Genomic DNA, 24,748 nt, shown 5'->3' with positions numbered 1-24,748 from the left:
CATATGGGCCTCCATAGAGTAGAGGTTTGTATTAACAGATTTTGTTTTTACGAGAAATGGATGTCAGCCACTTGCTCAACCTATCGGGTCCATACTCTGACTCATACACAAATTGAAAAACAATATGTGTACTTGCCAGATCCAGGATTCGAACCTTGGACCCACAACGCTTAAGCCGCGCGGCCATCGTGGAATTGTTAGATACCTTATTACGTATAAGTTATTGTTTATTGGATTCGCCACCCCCCCCCCCCCAGCTTTAACACTACATACCTACCTGAAATCTTTAATATTATATTATATAAGAAATATAATATTTACCAAAGATAACTTTGCTCTATGTCCATTGTGTAAAACCACATAAGTCAAGAAATTACGTTTTCTGTTTTATTACACGTCCAATACGTCAACAAGATTCTATACAATTGTGTATAAATAAATAAGCACATACCTACTTAAGTGAAATATTGTTAGAAAAATGTTATATTGCAAACAAACATGATAACGTAAATAGACTGTTATCACATGCTATTGTTGACGTTGACAAATTTCATATCCTCTTCCTGCCATCCTGATACTTTCTTTAATATTATAAAAAAATCAATAATCTTTCGACGTCTGGTTACCTATCAATAGTCTGCAGGTAGCTTTGAGTCATGATTTCATTTCAAGGGAGTGGAGTGGTAAATGATAATAAATGATTTAACTAGGCCGGGCTCTCGACAAACATATTTATTTTTATAATAAAGTTTATTACAGACTGGTTCAAATATTTCCCCTAGCCTCCAAACAAAATAATTACAAGATAAAAAGAACTTTTTATCTTGTAATTTTAAAATTTTCTGTTGAATCATATTATAAACTTGGCAATTCTATGTATTAATAATTTAGGACAAATAAGGCAATTATTGTCAACAAATAATTTTCATTTCAACAAACAAATATAGAATACTGAAATTTCATTTTGATTTCCATAGTAACGCACATATATATTAATAATTTAGTTGCTAGGACCCCCCCCCCCCTTAGCAACCAATAATAGTGGATTGGATTACGGATTTCTTCCGAAATAAATTTTCATACAAAACAGAATTAACTGAAAATGAATTCAATTCTACTTAAAGATGGCTAAAAGTATTAAAAGAATGCATTGGCATCGTGTTCTGATATATTCTAAAAGTTTCAAATGTCTAGCTAGTCGGGAAGTTAGTTAAAAATCGATCGCAAGATTTGTACTGGATAAACAACCACCGAACAAACAAGAATACGTGGTAAAAAAATAGCATGGATTCCATTTTCAAAATGAAACCAAAAATGTATACTCAGGAATAAAAACAATTATTATAAAAATAAGATGAAAGATTTCAATGAAACCTTATACTATTATAGTTTTTTTTAATTAAATTGCAGGCTTATCTTTTAATTAAAAAAAATATTTATTTTTGTTTCAATAATTTAGATACGAAACACTTAGTATATTATATTCAAAGAAACGTATTAAAATTCATATATTATTATAGTTCCTTCTACACCAACAGTACCTGTCATTTCACCCTATGCCTTAAATTAATGTTTATGTATATATTACAACACCAATAAAATATTTCATATAATCGTGGGTTTACTGCTAAAAGTTGGTAAGTCTCAAAATCATTTTATGGAGTAATTGCAATGGAAGTTTGACTTGCCCTCTAAAATCAGGCATAATGCTAATTTCTTTATGCTTTATTTGCATGTTCTATAAATCGGGTGACCTTCGATTCCTTCTAGCATACATATTAGCATAGACAATTAATCCATTGGTAACCCTAAATACCTAAATTATTGACTTACCAACTTTTCGCAGCAATCCCAAGATTATGTTCATGAAAAAATATCTTTAACATTGAAAATAATACATCAGCATCATCATAATTATTAATCGTAGTACTACTTTTGATTCTTCTCAAATATCTGGCATTTCAATCATCCTTTCATCGGCCAAAAGGATTTTCGATGGCTTTAAGCCGGCAAGTCTCCGCATGATCTCCTCTTGAGTGTAGCCTTTCGTCTCCGGCAGCACAAACCACGTAATAATAGCACTGATCAGAGACGCAAAGGAAAAGAAATAAAATATATTGTGGATCTGGAACGCTTCAATTGCCAGCGGGAAAATTTGAAGGAGCATGTAGCTTGTTATCCATATGAATCCTATCACCACACTAGTTGCAGTGTCACGGATCTACAGACAAATAAATATTAAAATTAATACAGACACTCAAAAAAGTTCCCTTATAATATTATGTTATTAGAGCTTTTATATATTACTAGCTGAGCCAGCTGGCTCTCGCCAGCTTGACGTTTGAACCCATCGGACATAACGAATAAGGCACACAATCGCTCGCAAAAACGGGCAAAGCTGTAGGATAATAATATATAGGAGATTATTCAAGTGAAGCTAAAACAACAGTTTCAAAGGTCGTTGATTAAAGTTTTAAGTTATAAAAGTTTTTTTATAGAATGCATCACTTAATCATCACAAATAAAAATTATTTAATACAACACATATTTCAATCACACAATAGGCCAGTATAAACATATGACATAAGTGTGACGTTTGATAGTTTTGACAGAACATAATAATATTATGACGTAGTTAGAGTGACGCTAAGCGAGAGAAAACGATGCAATAGGCTTCATTTAAGAGCAGTCGGAAATAATAATGGTGGCAGTAATTATATTTATCCTATGAAAGTCGTGTGCACTAGAAGAAATGACAGACAAATTTCAAGAATATGTTATTCCACTATAATAGCAGCGTAGTTTTACCATGCACAAAGGTACGGTTGATCTGATTTTTGGATAATATGGTTTAGAGTTTGGGGGGGTCCTTGGAAAAATGGTGCACAAAATCAGTTTTTTCACAATATCTCTTCACTACTAGGTACAACAATAAAAATAGTCATTATCAATTCTGTAGAAAACATAATTCTCTACAGCTTTTCTTTGAAATATATTTTTATATAATTAATACATAGCGCGCTACAGTGCCATTCCGTTAGGACCACAAACTTTAAAACATACCCAAAAACTAGAAGAACCGTACCTTTTGCATAACAAGGTCTTTTTTATCGGCCCCGGCTACCGGACTATAAGATTTATCAAAAATACATAACACACACAATATTTTATTAGAAAAAAAATACAAATTATCTTTTGATCAAGTATTGAACACAGTTCTAAAACAAACCCCCGTTTGTTAAAAATAAAAACTCTAAATGAAATTTCTTTGACACAACTAACAATATAATGTTTGAGACTTTCATGGTTGTTTTTAATCGTAATAGATCTTTGGGTTACCACCGTGTGTACTTCCCAACCCCGACCCAAAAATCTATTACGACAACTAACAATGGATACAAAAATTTATTTGACAAAATAAATTGACATAAATAACATTAAATAAAAAACATTACGGATACAGATTTAAAACTATACTTACACCTATAATGAACTAATTTAAATTTGAACAAGTGAAAATGCGATCTCTTCTAGTGCGCACGAATTACACAGAGTGATTTTTGATTATTGAATCGGTTTCCATTCCTGACAGCACTTACATCGAGTCTATTGCATCGCTCTAGTTCAACGCAGCTCCAACTTTGACTTATTTTCTGTCAAAATTATCTACTTCACGCTAATGTGGTAGATACAGAAATCTTTTACAGGAAAAATTATTAATTTTACATTAATATTTAAAACGGCTGTATGCTACCCAGTGGCGAAGGGTGGAGGTAGGCTGTTAAGATCCGTCATAAATAGTGCATTCTAAGCTTTGTCAGTCATACATACGTATTTGTTTTAATTAAAATAAGACTACAATTTACAGAATATGGTGTTGGTGAGTTTTAAAAATTCAATTAAACCCTGCAAAACCAAGCAATAGATAATAGTCAAAAAATACTCGTCTATCTATTATCAAACATAATATATTAAATACTTAATGAATCGATCAATGTTGAATCAAAAAAGATTCTTACTTCATTGGCAAAAACCTCAGAGGCGAAGACATAGTGCATCATTCCCGGTCCGGCATTGAAAGAGATTACCCCGATGACGAGGCCGATGAAAGGAAACCATTTTGGTGCAGAGGGTTCCTGGAAGCACCACGCCAGAATCCCCTGGCCGACGCACACCATTACCGATAAAATGATTTGTAGAGGCTGCAATGTAAACAATCATTCTATAATATATTGATGTAATTCCAGGTATTGCAAGATGCAATTTTATGGAAATATGTTAAAGGCTAGAAGCCGTATACATAGACAAACTGAATGAAGATGTTAACGGCGGCCTTTTAACGAATCCAAACTTTGCTATCATAGATGTATTAATTGGTGAATACAACAACAGGTGCAGTGACTTTGAGAATCATAACATTAAACTCAAATCAGTATTTCAACCTTATCAAAGTTAATGTCTCTGAAGTTACTAAAGAACTACATATGAAATTGATTGCTCTCAGAAGATAATGTTGTAAATTCTGTATTTGATTCTAAGAAAGATCTATGTAATTGGATTGTGAAAAAAAGCAATAATTTCTAGACGACGTCAAGATCTCTCCAAAATTTAGCATTAATGTACTTGCACTTTATTCAATGAATAAATCACAAGATATAAGAATATCATTTTAGAGATATTCTGGTGTCATTTTAGAACCGTGATAATTACCCGTCTTCCTAATTTGTCCATTAGGAGGGATCCTAAAGTGGTTCCTATAAGAAGAATAACAGCATAGATGATAGCGCAGGCATCGCTGGACATTCCAGTCTCCGCCTTCTCAAATATTATCGCTGAATATGAATCCAACACGAACAATCCCATCAAGGTTTGCGATATGATTAGGTATATACACAATAGGAGTCCCTTCCTAGACACGGATTCTGTAACTGTAATTAAAGCCGACACTTCATTAGTAATCTTGTTAAACCGATATATGTACATAACTTCACTCATTACATAAAAGCTTCTATAGTGATTAGTACTGTATCAATTAGTATACATAATTGAAGAGAGCGATGGCAATAATTGCCTATTTATATGTGCCTTGAAATATTTTACAGAAGTGATCTTTGAAACAGCCTACTTAAGGCTATACTTCAGCTGGGGCATGGTCTAAAACGATCGCGACAACGTGCAAACAACGCGTGAAGAACAAAACAATTTGTCATAAAAATTCAACATGCGTCCATTTAGTGTTATGTTTATTGTTCTATTTGTAATAATAATAATATATTCATTGACATGTTTTCTTTTTCAAGTGAATGGGTAATGTTTTTTAGTCATCTTTACACGATTTAAGAATTAATTCCCCCGACGCCGTCACAAAACAAATTGATGTGTTCACAGCTCGACTCTCGCTCTCCGATTGGCAGCCAGTCCGAAATTTCGTCGCACCTATAGTTGAAAATTATTTGCCGTTTCGCTTATGTACACTCTTAAGTTATTTATTATTTATACATATAGATAAATTTATATATCATTTTTTTCATCAATAGTCCATACAAATAATAAATGATTGACATAAGTTGTTTCAACCTTGTTTCTCCCTTCTGAAATATTTCAAATGTGAGTTAGAATAGTTCTGCATTCAGATAGGAATTCAGATATGAATTGATGCCTTCAAAATGTGGTGTTGTCGCAGAATACTTTGTATTTCTTGGACAAAGCACAGGACGAACCAGTCAATTATCCAGAGACTACAGATAAAGTAACGGCTCTCGACAGTATGTTTGAGACTCATTCTGCAGTTTTTTTTTACATATTGTTCGGCGCGGATCGGATAACCTGAAAAACTAGTGGTTTTGAGTAGCCTCCAGCGACCAAGTGAAGTAGCTGACTGCATGTCCACTCGTAGAAGCCCACATACTCTGCTTAGAAACTTACTTCAAAGTTGATAATAATGACTAGTTTGTTTTTCAAACAATAAAAGGGGATATAATCCACCCCATACCACACCCGGTTTTAATCAGGGCGTATCACGAGACGCAGTAATAATGAGAGGCATCCACAGTTTTCAGGGCTGGGAATATCTTAAGAGCACCTATCCAAGATTTAGGTTTCAAAATTTATTTTTTAAAAACGCTAGAAGAGAAGAGCAAAGAAAACTGAAGTAATGGTGTGATTTTACTTATACAATGATCGCAGTGCATACATTCAAATGGCAGAATACCTTGAACAAATGCGCCGTTTACCCACAATGCGATCATCACATTAGTGCAATCACCACTTAACTAACAAAAGTGCCGATTTCACTAATGTAAACTAATCTACAAGACCAAACAGCCAGAGAAGCCCTCATGACCAGTCAAGAATTATTGACTTCTTATGGTGATATGGAGTCAGAGCGGTTATTTCCATTTGCCAGTAAAGTTGGCGGGTATTCATAAATGATATCACACTTTTAGGGTATTTTTAATCCCCCCTCCTCTCATTACCACATTTTGTCACAAAATATTTTACCCACCTGTCAAAATTATATCACATTTTTGATCCTCATTTTGATTATTTATTAGTATAATATCATCTCGGAACATTTCATTCTCTTTGTTATGAGCATATCAAACCCCCCCCGCCCTCATAACTAACTTGTTTTCTCATATACAGTTAATTCCATTGCCATCTGAGTGCACAATGACGTCCACCTTTTTGTTTCTGAGGTAAAGCGTGAACGTACCGGTGCATTCAGATTTAACTGGCCAACGATACGAGGCAGTACACGCATCAGTAAAAGACCACATGATTAAGCAACCTCAAATATCATCAAGTTTCTTGGCTCTACAATCCACAACAGGTCTTGGCCTATTCTAGAAAGTGCTAATCAATATTAAACCTGTTGAAATAAATAAAATAAAATTGGTTACAGGCTGATGTGAAATGCTTACATAGAAGTTTCCATGATCCCGGTCTATCATTTACTGCGTTTCCTGAATATGTAGATAGCATCTTTTGTTCATTTTCCGGCTTCTTAAACTGAATCCATTCCAATTCAGTGGCCAGTGCTTTTTTTGTTGGTTCGAATCCTGAAATAATGTAATAATAAAAATATCGCTGACATCATACTCCGTTTACACTTGCATGGATTTACACCTGACGGTATGTATTATCGGGGCCATAACAAGAAAATGCACGTATATAAATGTATTAACATGCAAGTTGCAAGCTTGCATTCATGAATCAAATAATACAGTTGGATTTGTTCGATATCTGCGCCTACGCAGTAGAACGATAGTGGCGAACCTTCCAATAAAAAAACCAACTACGCTGCGCAGAGACTAATTTTGAGGTTAAACCATTTGAAAATGCCAACATCGTGTCTCGCTTACTCTTGAAGAATGAGATTGGCAAGACAGTCAGCACTTTTACGTGTAAACGTTTATTATCGTGATAGTTTAAAATACAGGCTATTAATGCAAGTAAATCCATGTACGTGTACAGGTGCTATTATTACGCAAGGCAGTTTGGAAAAATGTATACATTTTACATTAAAATACCATTTTGGCCAATTATTTGACATTTATTTCATCTAAGAGAGCTCTCAACTGAATAGTATAAACAATTTTTCTATGTGAGAGTTATCATATAACCTTTCATTGCCTAAAAAATCATTTTGTTCTGAATATTCCATGTTTTCCAACAATTCCATAGAAATATTCAAATCTCAGATAGTAGCAGTTACGTAAATCATATTTTACTGTTGAGGAACCTTAAAAAATACCTATCTACCTACTATTTACTTCTGTTTTTTCTTGTGCCATCCACAATCGGGGGTCGGCAACCATCAGGTTAAGATTCGATTTATCATCTGCTTACCCAGAACATTTTAGTGGAGTGGCACAACTAGGCAAATATTAACAAACCTCAATCTTACTGTCACCAGGTGCACATTTATAGCCAAAAAATGGGATAGCGGAATTTTTTTTTCAAATGAAACTTACATAACTACATACTAATGCCGAAAGAGTGCAGTTAGGTTGCGGCAGTAGCGCACCCAGGATTTAATATTGGAGGGGGCCCAAGGAGGAGAATGTAAATTAGATTCATAGGCCCTTTTTCTTCTTCACAGACTAATTTCTCGTTTATCGGTCTTTTGTCTATTCCACTCGGTGTACCTACACCATGGTCCCCACATCCTGATACGGGCCCTCAGGCTAGGATATTTGGCGTGCCCCCTACCTACCGCTTAGATTAAAGGCAGTGTGAAACACTACATTAACGTTTTTCAAATTGTGTTTTAGTTCAAATTAAGGGTACTTATACAGTGAATTATTGGCGATTTTTAATAACTTTAATAATGGAGCTGTCGAGTATCGACACATAATAATCAAAAAATATATTGCACAATTATATAAGTAATTGAAAATGTTCATGATCATGAAGTATAATAGCGCCGCAGGCGACATTTTTTACTATTAAAGCTAATTTATGATGTGTGTTTATCTCACTTATCTGGTCAACCCGACACGCCGGGCCCCCCACAGCCCGGGCCCCCAGGCTAGAACCCTGTCAGCCCTCCCCAGCCATGACCTACACCACTCCGGAATTCGGGTGGACACCGAGATTTTTTTGACAGTTCCATTAAGGATTGGGTTTCTAAAAAACCTGACATTAGTGTTGTGTTAGAAATTAAAATCTAAGAATTTTTTCTAAAAGGGGTGCTGGAGTATTACAAATCATTTTTTGCCGTGTTTTTATTTGTCTAAGCCCAAAGGTATAGTTTATTGGCTTTAAATTTCAATGTTTAAAATCATTCTGATAATTTTCATGTTTGGGGGGTGCCAGGGCCCCTTGGCCCACCCCCTGGGTGCGCCACTGGGTTGCGGAGATCCGACTTAGATAGTGTACACTAAACTTTGTCAGTCATATTTATTTTTCATTGAACTAAGAATACAAATTGTGGATGGTGTTGGTTAGTTTTTAAAATTCAATTAAACCCTGCCTAAAGTAAACCATTAATAGACATTAGATAAAAAATATGTTTCTTTCTATAAAATATCTTAAATATTAAATCCACAGAACAGATTAATAAATAGAATTGTAAAAGCCATCATCATGCACCAAAGTTCTGAAGCAGGGTAGTTTATGAACTGACTTCGAATTACTGGAAAAAGAAGGCTTGGAATAGAGGTGACGATTGTGCAGTCGGCCATGAGTGTGAATGATCTGTAGCGCTAGATAGGTAAGTATGTGACATGTAATCGTTACATAATTCCTAAGTATCGAGATTTCATTTTTAGAGTTAATGATTAGAGATTTTATGTACCGATATTGAGGGGTTCTGCTCCTCTGAGCTGTCTTGATATCCTCATAAGTTCAGCTCGAACACCTCCTCCGCTAGCAGGGATTTTTTGAAACCAAGCAATCGCTTTAGCGGCTTCCTGAAAATATAAAACATAATTGCCATCACTACTAGTATTATTGTCTGTGTATGGCTTAAGTTTAAGTACACGATCTTGGATCAAAAGTTATTATGGTACATGACATCATTGCCATTCAGACAAAAGTCTCTATCAACAGAAAAATAATTTTGAGATGAATGAATGAAGTTTTTGAGATTTTTTTTTTTGAATTAGTCTGGTACAGAATTTCATCTCACTTAGTGACCTTGTGCTATAATGAGTATTTTTTTATTATAATATATTGGCACTTTTACCTGAATGGGGAAAATATAAAACAAAACAACTAACCTCTTCTTTTCCGATCTTGAGAAGGTACACCGGTGTCTCAGGAATAAACCAAAAGCAAATTAAAAAAACTATTGGCATTACCATAAGAACACCGGTGAAGATTCTAAATGGCAGATATGCTCCTAGCACGAATGCCGTGATCAAACCAAGCGAATAGAAGACAACCAACAGAGTGGCGAGTAGGCCACGGATGTGTGGTGTGCAGCATTCACCCACCAGCAGAGTGGGCAGCGAAAGACCGCCTCCTCCACCAACGCCGCACATAAATCGTCCAACCAGCATTACAATCACTGAGGTCGCGCATAATTTCAAAAATAGTCCTATCTGAAAAGTGATAATGTTATTTATTTTAACTTCAGACAATTCCTGCATGCAGCTGAAAGTACAGTGTATTACCGATTATTTGCACGACGGAGCGGTCAAAATGGAAATGGATTTATGTACGCTCGATAATTTTCCAAGAATATTAGTGTGCTAATTTTTTTTTCCAATATTAAGTCTAATAGGGTTTCCATGGAAATAAGCCGAACCGAATGGTTTATGACGGTCTCACCTTACGCCGAAACCGTTTATTGCCGTAATAAAACTTGTCGAGTGTTCACCCACTTAGCTTCGGATTTGTATATACGGGCGCCGCCGTGTTCCATTATGCTCTATTCAAATAACGGTGTTTGTACATGCGCGCCTATTTGAAACAAGTATTCCTTATATTAAAACAGAAAAAAAAATTTTCTCTATGGTCAGTTTTTGATGTCTATGGGCACTTAACTGTCAAATAAATGACAATTTCTCACATTTTGCCGCTAGATATCCCTAGTGGTCCATATATTTTGAACTCGCTATTACATTTACTTTCATATTATTTCTTTTATTTTTCGATTAATACTACATTATGGCCGGATAATCCGAATGCCGAATAAACGTTATTGAATAAATAATCATTACAATATAAACAAATGAAAGTAAATGGTTATCGTGATAGTATACCTACCTACCATATAATTATTATGCATAAATCGATTCCAGCATAATCATGTGAATTGAGTTGTTCAAAATATTATATTACTTTGATTTCATGAATCTGCGTCTGATGTGTATTTACTAACGAGACTCTTAAATTTGAAAGCGTCGCCTCTTTTACGAAATTTGCGGCATTGTAGATTAGCTTTATCTACGAAAGCAAAGTTTACTACCTATAAATAAAGCATTCATGATTGAATAAAATAAGCACCAATTATAGAATCAATTGTAAAATAGATAGTACCATTAGACAATAATCAAAATAATACACTGAATCATAATGAAATACGGAAGAAAACAAGAACCTATGACAATTATCAACAAACGCGGGCTGTCAGTTGCGATCTGTCAAAAATGGACTCTGCCGAATTTAGCAATCGGTTTCGCTAAACTTATAGTAGAGGCAGTGTTGCCAACCGTACTATAATTATAGTATTTGTACTATAATTTTGGTCCGCGTCAGTGTTGCCATCTTTTTCTATGCTGATTATAGTACAATGGCAAAAAAATTATAGTATTTCTGAAAAATATATAGTACAGGAACATTTTTCGTCTAGAATCCTTTAAAATTATAGTATTTTGGTATATTTGCCGTAAAATTATAGTATTTTCCATTTTTTGCGGAATTAAAATTATAGTATTGTACTATAATTATAGTACGGTTGGCATCGCTGGTCCGCGTACTATGTACGATATAAAACAGGTATAGTACTCCCAAAATACTATAATTTTGAATATCGGAAAAAGTATGTTTAAAGTACTAAAATTTTGATATTTTCGTTCGATAGATTGGTGAAAAGTACTATAATTTCACAATATAAGAAGATTTGGAGAACTTGGAAAACAATTGCTCGAAAAACGTAAAAAAACCCTTGACTTTGGTTTAAAATGAAATTTCTTGAATTCTTCGTCAAGCATTTTTGGTCGGAAGAGGTACCTAAATGAAAAAGGGTCTCGGAGTTGCTCAAATTCTCCGTTATTTTTTTTCTGAGAGAAACAAAAACCCTATACATTTTCAACAGATGATAACGCGTACTATACCTTTTCTCCAAATACTATAATTTTGGAGGCTCTGTACTATAATTCCACTTTGAAAAGATGGCAACACTGAGTAGAGGGGCATTAGGTGTTCGGGTTCGGCGAGATGCTTATGTACTAAATTTGGATGAACGCAATTATACGGGCGTATTATATATCTGGCGTAAAATCGCATTCGAAAATTTTGGATGAACACCCTATAAATGTGATTTTAATTAAAATAATTTTGCAGAATTATACCCCGTTTACACGTGCATGGATGTACTGTGCGCAGTAAGAAAATGTATGGGGAGACATGTATTATCCTACAGTTGGCAAGATTGCATGCATAAATCAAACAAGATTGGAAGATTCCAAATTGTGATGATTTATTTCCGCGCAAGTAAGATTATTTTCGATCTGCGCCTGCGCGGTAGAGCGATAGAGAACAAGAAGAAGGGAGATAGAGAACATGTCGGTAAAAAAACGAACTATTTTCTCCGATTTTCAATATGACCTGTCAGATAGTAGTATAAAATGACAACCTCGCGTCCCGCTTACTCTTGAAGAATGAGATTGGAGAGTCAGTCAGCACTTTTACGTTGATACCAGATGGAAATCTCCCACAGGAGACTACCTCAAAGGGCGGACCGAACCATCATATTTCCCAAAATACCACAGCCTACGTCCACTCTTCGCGGTGATCGCAACCCTCGGCCGAGCGGAACCCGTCTCCTTGAAATTCAAATTCGTCAAATTCCCGCCAAAACAGACGCGGTCTATCAAAAACGGCCGCTCGCGCCGCCACTAGTCAATCCGTCGGTAAAACAGGGAGCTTCCCGACCGACGGATAAAACAGGACGCCGCGAATCTGGCAGTTGGATCTGGATGGGCGCGAAAGCTCTCTCTTGCCTGATACGTCGACCAGCGAGGATCTCTCTTACATCAACCGCCGAACCAGCAGCATCGACCGCGAAATCTCTTCTCGCCTTCGCTCGCCTCGGACGCGAAGCCAAGCCAGCATTCCGGACAGCCCGCCAAAAAAGACCACATCTGACATCGGCAGATCGCCACGCCGCAAGCACTGACTCGCCTCGGATGCCAAGCAATCAATCAGCAGCCCAGCCGCGACACCACGTTGCAGCCCGTCAATTACCAACCGACCGCCAACGACGACAATAACCTGTATCGTATCTGTAACGACTACCCTGCAATACGATGAAATAAACCAGCCTTGACCAAATACCCCGTGCGTTTCTGTCCCCCACCCCCGCTTTGACCTTGACGTTATCACGGCCTGCCATCTCCGCTTCAGAGCGCGCAGAAGGCCGGTGATAAGTTGGCGCCCAACGTGGGGCTTGTGGGCAGGATTGTGTCCACCGGAGCCAGCATCGACCCTGAGATACGCCAGCAGAGTGAGTACAACTGTGAACTTCCTCAAGCAGTGACATTTGCGAGTACTCACTCTACCGGGGGAGAAACACACGGCCGGTATTTACAATGTCAAATTGACCTTGTTTCGCGCGTGCAATCGCGACATCGAGACACGCGGCGATGCGTTTCTCGCAGCGGAAATGACGCACGAGATCGCGCGGAACGTACTCTCACGAATTCATTCGATGTAGAAAGCATAGCCAGACAATGCTGGGGGCCGCGCAAAAGCCGCGTGGTCCCGAACACTGGACATCAGCACCCCAGTGGCGCCCGACAACAGCATCATCGACATCGGCTCCATCGCAAGACGTGACAGCAGCATCGTTATGTTCCTCCGACCAGCGGTATCATCCGTCGACCCTGGCCCACGGAGGAATACGTAAGATGTCATGGCCAACGGCGTCGCGACGCTACACAGAGATGCCCCGGCTACCGACGCCGACGCTCTTCGTGACCGACGTCACCCAGCACAGCGAGGTGCCAGCCAACGGCGCTCGTACCTCAAACCCAGGCGAATCATCTGCCACCAGCGCGGATGTCTCGCCTAGCATAACCACTAGCCTTATCAAGCCTAGCGAGTCTTAACGCACTGGAAGACGACACTCCTCGCAAAGACCCAAGGTCAAGCTTCAGTACCAAACCCCATAACCAGCCGCTTACCATTTGGCACCGGCATTATCACGGAGTGCCCCGGCGCGACGCCCAGCACCTTCGTGATATACCTTACGGCAGACCGAGGTTGGTCGCCTGGTCTCTGGTTGCCCAACCGGCGGTGACCAGCAGATACATCAGACACCGCCTCAATCGCCGACGGCCCAAGGCTACATCGGATCTGCAACCTGAGGGACCAAGAAGACTGAAGCGGAAGCCAAGATTCCAGGGACACAGCAAGACCCCCAGCATTAATTGACAAACATCCGACGCCAGCGAGGATGTCACGCCCGCCTTAAAACTACGACACCTATGGCCAAACCGCTTCGACGCCTTGGACGTGCGAGAAGACGACACTCAAGGTCCCACTTCCAACACCAGACCCCATCACCAGACGTCTATTCTTGGAACCGGTGCTATCACGGAGTGTCCCTGACTGACATGTCTGACACCTCCGCGAAAACCTCACGAGGAAGCTGAGATTGGTGCCCTGGTCTCTAGTCACACAATGGCGGCGACTAGCAGGCGCAACAGGTCCCACCTCACTCTTCGACGGCCCAAGGATGCGATGAGCTGGTCGATTCGAGGGAACCACCATGTGGAAGTGGAAACCTCAGCAGTTTTGACACGAAAGAGCCTCAAGCACGCCAAGACCATCGGACGCGTCAAAGCCGCACAGAGGTGAACCGGCCCCCAAGGACAAGCGACGGTAGGCTGATGGAAAAGACGACGGTTCGGTCGTTTCCCGGAGAGGTCGTTTGATACCAGATGGAAATCTCCCACAGGAGACTACCTCAAAGGGCGGACCGAACCATCATATTTCCCAAAATACCACAGCCTACGTCCACTCTTCGCGGTGATCGCAACCCTCGGCCGAGCGGAACCCGTCTCCTTGAAATTCAAATTCGTCAAATTCCCGCCAAAACAGACGCGGTCTATCAAAAACGGCCGCTCGCGCCGCCACTAGTCAATCCGTCGGTAAAACAGGGAGCTTCCCGACCGACGGATAAAACAGGACGCCGCAAATCTGGCAGTTGGATCTGGATGGGCGCGAAAGCTCTCTCTTGCCTGATACGTCGACCAGCGAGGATCTCTCTTACATCAACCGCCGAACCAGCAGCATCGACCGCGAAATCTCTTCTCGCCTTCGCTCGCCTCGGACGCGAAGCCAAGCCAGCATTCCGGACAGCCCGCCAAAAAAGACCACATCTGACATCGGCAGATCGCCACGCCGCAAGCACTGACTCGCCTCGGATGCCAAGCAATCAATCAGCAGCCCAGCCGCGACACCACGTTGCAGCCCGTCAATTACCAACCGACCGCCAACGACGACAATAACCTGTATCGTATCTGTAACGACTACCCTGCAATACGATGAAATAAACCAGCCTTGACCAAATACCCCGTGCGTTTCTGTCCCCCACCCCCGCTTTGACCTTGACGTTATCACGGCCTGCCATCTCCGCTTCAGAGCGCGCAGAAGGCCGGTGATAACGTGTAAGCAGTTATTGTCATGACAGTTTAAAATAAGCACAATTACCGACAGTAATTCCATGCATGTGTACAGGCGCTATAAAACTACATCCAAAAATATTGTTTTTAGTTTAGTAATAATATACAATGTATCCACAGATCATGAGGATGTTGAAAATGTAAAATAAATGAATTTAATTACTTTATTATTAATTCACGAACCGGAATGTGTTTTTTAACATTTCAACAAAACAGAACGATATTCCCAAGGATTTCACAAACCCTAGCTGTCAGACATTGCAAATTTGAAAGTGGGCTACAGGCAAAATCGATTTACTATCTAGGTACTGAAAATATTCAACGAACAATTCCGCTTAAGGGGGATGCTTATACTATGAGGCGAAAAGAGGCACCTAACGGAAAAATACGAAGCTTGCAATTTGAGATTTTTTTTGATAATTTACCTGGCTTAATTCTCCTGGCTACTGTATAGAAATAAATCTTTAATTTTTTTAAAAATAAAAATATTTATTGTTTAATTCTATGAAGATTTCACTTAATTGACAGCCGCTTAATTGGTCAAAAATGCCATATTGGTCAAATATATTGGCTGTAAACCGATGGAAACAAGTTTGATTGCCACCCATCACTAATATTTTTCTTTTTTTTTTTTCTAATAGGTTTGCGTGGTGATAATTATGTAAGTATATTAATAGAAGAAGAAAAAAATGATTCTGTTAAAAATTATATTACTACATACAACAAGTGGTAAACCAATACAGTAGGCAGCAGCCTTCCTTCCATGTTTGCTGGCGATGATGGTAAACATGGGAAGTCCCGCAAGACCACCGAGACAGAAGATCCCCCCTGCGAAGGATACCTGAGCAGGACTCATGGGGGCTCCCAGTGGAGAATCATCCGACGTGATCTCATCAAGCACTGGAGACAGCCACCCGATTGAAGCGCCAAATGAAAGGGTACCTAAGTTTGCTGGAAACGATATCAGAATGATATTAACAATGTGTTTGTACCCTTTTGATTGAGTTGGTGAGTTCTAGAGCAAGGTTGGCAAACCTTCTACAAGTGGGTAACATCATATTATGGAAAAATCTTGAAAAAAATGGTTGAGTCAGATAAATTAAACAAAATAGGTTTACATAATATTTTTGTAATTATTTTTTAGTTTTTTGTAAATTTACATACTAAATCACATAGGGATTCCTAAATCACATAGGGAAATACCGGTATTCAATTATTTATCGATACCGAAATACTGATTTCAAAAATCGAAAATACCGGTATTTTCGGTATTACGAAAGCATACATGTTTATGTTTATCAAAAATCAATTTAATGTTATTTTTACATTACTTACTACTATAATATAATATTATTGTATATTCAATTTAGTGTATAAGATTAATGCTACCAAAACGCAAATATATTATTGCCTGACACGAATAAAAGTTAAATAATAATAATTACAAGATAAAAAGAACTTTTTATATACAATGTTTTTAAATTTTCTGTTGAATCATATTAACTTGACTTGACTAGCTTAAACGATCAAAAAAATTTGTACTTGATAGAAATAATACTGAAATGTCATTTTAACATTCATATTGATTTCCATAGTAACGCACGTATATATTAATAATTTTGTTGCTAGGACCCCAGACCCCCTAGCAACCAATATTAGTAGATTGGATTACGGATTTCCTCCGAAATAACTTTTCATACAAAACAGAATTAACTGAAAATGAATTCAATTCTACTTAAAGATGGCTAAAAGTATTAAAAAAAACGCATTGGCATTGTGTTCTGATATATTCTAAAAGTTTCAAATGTCTAGCTAGTCGGGAAGTTAATAGAACGGAAAGCGATCGCAAGATTTGTACCGGAAAAGCAACCACCGGACAAATAAGAATAAAACAAAATCCCTCAAATATACTCCAGTATAGAATTGTCACGATGAATTAACATATTTCGAAAAAGAAAACATTCGTGGCAAATATCAATTATTCTATAATTATTGATCCAACGTTGATAATACATCCAACAAAATTGAATTTGAGCGAGATTTTCCTGTACCTGGTACTTATAGTATTTGTAAAAATTAGCAGTTCTAAAATACTATGTTCTAGGTATACATATTTATAAAGGTCATCAGGTACATTAGGTTGCTATAAAATGTTATTTTTAATAGATTTTAATAACTATAATCTTATTATTGATATGTAGGTATTTTTTTTTTCTATATTTTTTGACAAACCGGTATTCAATAAGAAATACTGAAATACTGGTATTGATATTCATTCGGTATTGCAATCCCTAAACACATGTGTCTCAGTCAAGGCGATGTTTTACTTTTGATTCAAAATAATTCATTGACAAAATCAATTGTTCGCTGTCATTATTATGTACTCGTATGTTTACCGATAGATAGTCAAAATACCAGTTTGATAATTAAAAAATTCATATTTTCTACCAAAAGTATCGCATACTAATTATTTAACATTGAAGTAAATTTACTCAAATCAGTCACCGGTGCACTTGTATTCATTCAAATCTCAGCACCTCAATTGCCAGCTAGCTCACACTGCATTCCAGTTGCAAAGGGTGGATAAAATAATCGTATAGATACCATACTACCATAATCGATAAAAAATATTCTTCTATCTATAAAATATTTAAAAGTAGGGATAGTTTTAGATATTTTTTGACTGTTATCTACCATTGCTTGGATTAGGTAGGGTTTGATTGAATTTTAAAAACTAACTAGCACCATCTGCAAATAGATTGTATTTTTAGTTCAATGAAAACAAATATGTATGACTGACAAAGATTAGTGCCCACTATTAACCCACGGTGGTCGCGCAGCTTAAGCGTTGGACTATAATGGCGTGGGTCCCAGGTTCGAATCATGGGTCTGGCAAGTACACATATTGTTTTTCAATTTGTGTGTGAGTCAGGGTATGGGTCTAATAGGTTGAGCAAGTGGCTGACATCCATTTCTCGTAAAAAAACAAAATCTGTTAGTACAAACCTCTACTCTGTGGAGGCCCATGTGATCATATCATATTTATGTCGAATCCTACCAAAAGCCTACCTTCACCCCTCGCCTCTGCTGCATTCATCGTAAGACTAAAATATAATTTCATGATAGAAGTTTTTTTTCTCAACAGATTTGAAAATGATTTGTAAGGTTCTAATGTAAACAAAATGTGTTCCAACAATAAACAGATGATCAAACATGGTGATATTATTATTATAATAGGACATGTTCCAGTTTGGTTAAAATCCACATACACATGTAATGTTTAATGCAAAAATATACTACAAAATTATCATTATTACATATTTAAGTCCAAACAATAATTCTTATTACAATGAAACTTACCTATAATTGCAGCTATCACTTGATTTTGTAAACTGGATTGATCCGATTTTATCCTATCGACATTTAAGTGACTCATTCTTACAATACAATAATATTAACATATATTTAATTGACAGTATCTGTTGGGCATACAACAAGTAACCTATAGTTAGTTGATATTGTACAGCCGTTCAATTTGACTTTTGAAGAATTTACAAGAGTTTTAACGCACACAACACTATTTCACTGAACAGTCTTACATAGTAAACAATCATAAACTAAAAGAATAGAAACTTGGTAGGTATCACTTAAGAATATTTAATTGAGTTCATTTAAAATATAATTATTATAATTATATTTTAAATGATTTAAAAGATGTAGATAAAAATAAATAATAATATATTATTTGAGGAAGTTGTTATTGGTCAATATAAGGCCAAATCAATATGGGAAACAGAATGTAGGTACTCTATGAATAAGCATGAACTATAAAAAAACGTGTTATTTAAATTTAAATACATTGTCTATAGGTATATAAAAAATAAAACACAATGTTAAAATAATAGGATTAACATTAGCATTTTTTCGCTTATCTGTTTAAAATTATTCATAAAACATTAATTATTCTTAGCTGAATTTTAATAAACATGCAATTAACTCCACATAATTTATTGTTTTATTAAGATTTTGTAGATGCCAATGCATCGGTTTTACAATAGAACAGGCATGTCCAACCCGTCAATCGCGATCGCAGTCATGAATTATATAGAATGTTACATTCTCAAATCTTGATCTTATTTATTATATAAAAAGAAAATAGTTTATACATAACTTGAAAACACCTCAGATATTTGTGTTTTAAATCAAGGAATATTAAATATCTTAATTACTAACCGACGCTTGTTTTCAAGTTATGTATGTTCAATATATAGAATATTACATTCTCAAAATCTTTTGAATTATTCATCGAATAAAAGAAATAGTTTATTAAAAATTGTTAGCAAGTTAAAGTAGACGTTATAACTAAAATATTTGGCTCGAGCCAGGCATCGGTTAATAATTATTGAGGTAATTAATATTCCTTGATTTAATACACAAAAACCGATAGTCAATAATAACGCAATTTGATAAGCATTTCATGCATGACCTACTAGTTTGTCGTAATTAGATAGGAGGCTCGTAGCATAATTGGTTAATGCACAGATTGGCGTGAGACCAATGGTTATACGGGTTCAAATCCTATCGAGTTTCATATTTTTTTCAAATATGATTTTTTCTGGTGGGTATGTATATTGTATATTATATATCTGAGGTATTTTCAAGTTATGTCGACACCTCCTACGTATAATATTGTAACCAACAAAATGACGTTTTTCACTTTTTTTCATTTTTCGTATCCATAGTATGTATTACATATGATGCCATTTACAGAATTTCAAAATTCGTATTATAAGTGCGATTTTCAAGCATTGCATATTATTGTATCTCAAATTTCTTGAAATTTTTCCGACGTGAAGTATGGTAACGTATTTAGCAACACTATATGTGGGAAACGCACGGAGATCTTGCCGCGCGGGTGTATTGTTACTGCTAATTACGATACTTCACTTCGGACGGGAGGTGACACACCGCTACCACTGTGAACTTTCGGTTATATTGTATTTTTTGTATGGTTTGGTAATGAAGAGATCTAGACAATGTCAATGAATATTGCGCAATATGCCCGCCCCTACAGGACTTTAGTGTCAAGAATACAAAAATTGATAGAAAATCTATGCGTGCACAAAAATGTGTGATTAGGCCAGATGGGACAATTAATAGTACAGCGTATAATATTATAGAAACGGATAATAAAAGTAAAACAACAATGGACGAAATAAATTCTACCCAGGGAAACTGTGAATTTAGGATTCAAGGTAAATTAATATTTTTAATCTTTTTCTCGTACGACAACTAAAATTATCGTAAGTTATACTTACCATTGTCTACGTTGTTTCTTTGCTTGTAACTATTATTGTATGTAATATTTACCATATTTTACGTCGGAAAAAACTGAAAAAAAATATTGTATCTATCACTTATGGTAATTTACGTCGTGCTTATATTAGTAAAATAAATTGTATGTAGTACTTATCATTTTATACGGCGACATACAATTTTAGTTGCAACATTATACGCGTGATAATTTTTATAAATTCATGTTTATTTAGTTGTTTTGCTTTTTACAGAGTCACCACTGCCTGCAGGTGCTGATTAAAATATGATAATGGAACTTTTAGACATTATTTGTGACGATGATGAGACTAGTGACAGCGTTGCTGATACAAACAGACTACATTCTCTCGAAAAGATTAACAGTAAAATTAATTGGATATTTTATAAAATATAGAGCTATTTTTGTGAAAAATCACCTCAAGAGGTACTGTTACCATAAACTATGAGATTTATAATGCTTATAATCATTTTGTTTTAAAAAAAACCTCAATTTTAATGGTTAAGGTTTCGGGTGATGGAAATAAAAGTGGTTGCTAAATTAGCGATAAATGAAAAGCAATGCAGAGTTTTTACTGAAACTCAGTCGTGGCGAAGTTTTACCATTAAATATCATCTGACGAAATATCAAAATGAAAATATCATGGAGCTGGTTAAAGTCTGCAAATAAAGTTTCTAGCTACATTCTCTATTTGTGACCAATTCGTATTCACAGCTTTGGACAAGGTGGATAATGAAACTGGCGTTTTAACACCTGATCAACGAAGTCGACACAAAAATAACAATGTTGTATTAACTGATGATATGAATACCAGTGTTTCCGACCATGTTAAGTCCATCCAACCGGTCGAATCAGACTATGTTCGACAGTGATCAAGCAAACTTTACTTAGATGGCGACCTGGATTTTACCCCTTTGTTTAAACTATATAATGAATGGTATGAACCCATAATATACACACATAAAGCTCGAACAGAAAGGCAGTCTCAATTATTCATAAACAATGAAAAGTATAAATTGTGTTGTGTCACTATGTCCCTAAAAAGGACTAGTGTGACCAATGTCATATTTTCAAAAACTTACAAGTATGAGTAGCATCCACGGAGCAACTCCCAGTTTATGGCAAGAACCTTGCTCATCAGTTAAAATTATTTGATAAACATGATGTTCAATCATCAAACGGCAAAATTGTATCTGCGAATTTTGACTTCCAAAAAGTTTTGAATGCCCTTCACGGAAATTTGAGTATATTTTATTATAAACGTAAATTATCAGTTTTCAATTTCACAGTTTTTCAATTCACACAAAAGGTGGCTACATGATACATATGGCAGGAGGCTGAAGGCAAACGAGGTGCAAATGAGGACTCGAGTTGTTTACTTAATTTTGTAACCAAATATTGTGCTCAATGAGCAAAAGAATTCAGGTTTTGTTCTAACAATATAGGCCAGAACAGAAATCGCATTGTTTATGACTTTAACACGACTGTATGTGGTCCATAAATACAATGTTAATGTAAAGCGTAATGGAAAGGGGACATACGGAAAATGAAGAGGACTACATTCAAGCCCTGATTGAAAGATGTTCGAAAAACAAACAAATGTTTGCACCTCCAGAACGGTACTGTCTAGTTGGGTGGGCAAAACAAGAAGGAAAACCAGAGGATGTGGTAGAGATCAATCACGTAGACATGTTTGATTTCAGAGCTCTATTAAAATATCATATATGGACTAATACAAATTAATATAAATCACAATGATCCGTTTAAGATTAATTACAAGTGCGACTTGTCCAGCACCATCTACTCGACCATGGCCGTGAAAAGTAACACCTAGCACACGCAACGAGAAACTTAATTTTCGGTAAAGGTTCTTTATTCACAAATATTGACAATTCCAAAAGCTAAGACAGATGATTTACTGCATATGTGCAACAGTAGAATCATTCCTGAGCGTTATCTTGAGTTTTTAGTAATTTTATACCTGTTAATCCCTACCACTGAAATTCCACCAGCAGTTTCCGAGGAAGATTGATTTTATTATTTGTGAATACGAACACCTATAGCAAATTGTGTTTTTGTAGGATGAAAATAAAATTAGTTTAATAATCAATATGTCAGTGTAAAAAATCTCTTTTCGGTTATATGTTTTAAATTTTGCATGCTTCTTTTTTCGCATCATATAATTGAAAATTAATTCCAAACTAAAAATATAGTTCACGTAGGGTGCACTTCAGGTTAGAATACCTAAAGTGCCCCCTTCCACCTAATCACCCATTGTTATTCCCTTGTCTGATTTTACTTTAATATTTGATATATTATTTAACCAAGAATTCGTAAGAACGTTGGTCTGAAGTGATTGTAATTTTTCTTTTTCTTTTTTGCTTTTAATTTTATTTCAATATTTACATACTTCCTTGAATTGGATTTTTGATTGAAATTGTTTCTTCTCTATTTTTTTGTATGTTTAATTTTTATCACGTCATGAAAGTCTTAAATTTATTTTATGTTTTATGAAATGACAATAAAGGTAATTTCATATAGAGAGTATTTTTTCCAACCTACCTATCTGACGACCCATACCATAACTTTTAATTATTGTTATTACTGAATTATGATTTTAAATACGCAAAAAATCCTAGGTGAATAATTGTATTTAACATATACAATATATTTCACCAAAACTATGACGACGTAAATTATAATAAGTATCACATACAACTAAATGCATGTAAGAGGTTCCGCCGTAAACTATTGCATGTGCTTTATACAATATTTCGAACAAATTCTTTTCCGCAGTAAAATGTTGTAACTGCATTTTCTGATAAACCACAAAAAATATTAGGTATCCTTTAATGCAAAACAAATCTATTTATAATTGATAATGGACATCCTAAAGTTGGTGCAAAACATTCAAAAGGTCGACTTACACCAAGTTTTTGTATCTTTAAACCGCTCTCCTGTAAAGTTGTAATTTTGAAGTTACAATACTCTACATAGGAGGTGTCGGTATGTTTATTAAATTATTAGCAAGTCTAAGTATGTTATAAAACTAAATAATGAAGTGATCCGTGACAATGCATCGATTTTACAATAGAACAGGCATGTCCAACACGTCAATCGTAATCGCGAGAAGTTTTTAGTTAATTGCACCACCCATGAGAATTGAGTGGTAAAAATGTAAAAAGCACATACATTCAGTTGTAATATATCTAATGATTTCATAGAGATTTTGAAGAGGAAGCATTAACTATTCCTATTTTGATTTATTTAACCAGCTTACGTGAAAGTCGTTTTCAAATTAACCTTGAGGAAGCCGCACAATGACATTATTAATGGACGACGCACTCAATACAGTAGCTAGCAAGCAAATTCGGATGTATAGGTAGACGTCACGCAATTTCATTATGCGATATCACGCATCGGGAATTTATAGCAATATGACCTTTATTGTAATGGCGTTAGAGCAGTGTTTCTAATGTCAATATTCATTTGAGCGAACCCGTTCGAACCAAATCATTCGGCAGACCCAACAAAAAGCATCAGGAATTTATAGCAATATCACCTTTATTGTAATGGCGTTAGAGCAGATTAGGTCATTCGGCAGACCCGACAATAAAGTGAGTGTCATTTTCTTTTCCAGATGATTCGTCCATATTAATGTCATTGAAGCCGCATGACTCTGTATTATTTGATTCATATTTGTACACTCACAGCCAGCCGCAAGAATGAGAGAAAGAAAAGATGTGAATCCCCATGCTCTATACTGAGGCGTAGTTTCTGTTACCGTCGTGCAGTAGGCTCTTTCACATTAGGATAATAGTTTAATGAGTGCCCAAAAGAAGACCAAAACTTATCATTTTCACAACGAATTTGTCAAAGACATGTGTTATTGTTTGCCGGATAGTAGATCACAGCCTACTTAAAGTTGGACATGCCTGCAATAGAGCATTGATTTGAAATTGACGAATCAGGATATGCAATTATTATTAAATTTGTACTCTTTGAAATGAATACTATGCGGTAAGCTTGTAGTATGAAGATAGAGGAAATATGACCA

The 24,748-nt window shown here is 36.2% G+C and overlaps 1 protein-coding gene across 1 annotated transcript; it reads right to left on the bottom strand.

Annotated features, from left to right (window-relative positions):
* Positions 1–716: 716 nt before the first annotated feature.
* LOC147065242 (facilitated trehalose transporter Tret1-like) lies at positions 717–18,978 on the bottom strand. The gene is made up of 8 exons (XM_085956381.1): positions 18,720–18,978; positions 16,081–16,310; positions 9,726–10,049; positions 9,302–9,416; positions 6,924–7,061; positions 4,711–4,928; positions 4,020–4,202; positions 717–2,221 (listed from the first exon to the last, which is right to left on the bottom strand). Exons 1-8 carry the CDS (start codon positions 18,793–18,795, stop codon positions 1,946–1,948), a joined length of 1,560 nt encoding a protein of 519 aa, XP_085812507.1. The 5' UTR covers positions 18,796–18,978; the 3' UTR covers positions 717–1,945.
* Positions 18,979–24,748: the final 5,770 nt, after the last annotated feature.

Source organism: Rhyacophila brunnea, unplaced genomic scaffold (genome assembly GCF_057557595.1).
Source record: "Rhyacophila brunnea isolate RB1 unplaced genomic scaffold, BYU_Rbru_1.0 scaffold_6, whole genome shotgun sequence".
Taxonomy (NCBI): domain Eukaryota; kingdom Metazoa; phylum Arthropoda; class Insecta; order Trichoptera; family Rhyacophilidae; genus Rhyacophila; species Rhyacophila brunnea.
Note: the sequence above shows the minus strand (reverse complement) of the source record. Positions and strands in the feature narration are given on the sequence as shown.

Excerpts from the sequence above, each read along its gene's own strand:
- LOC147065242 (XM_085956381.1), bottom strand. The coding sequence starts at position 18,795 with ATGAGTCACTTAAATGTCGATAGGATAAAATCGGATCAATCCAGTTTA. Across the intron at positions 9,417-9,725 it reads TCAAGATCGGAAAAGAAGAG|GAAGCCGCTAAAGCGATTGC; the intron begins GTTAGTTGTTTT and ends TTATATTTTCAG. Across the intron at positions 4,929-6,923 it reads GGGATCATGGAAACTTCTAT|TTACAGAATCCGTGTCTAGG; the intron begins GTAAGCATTTCA and ends CTTTAATTACAG.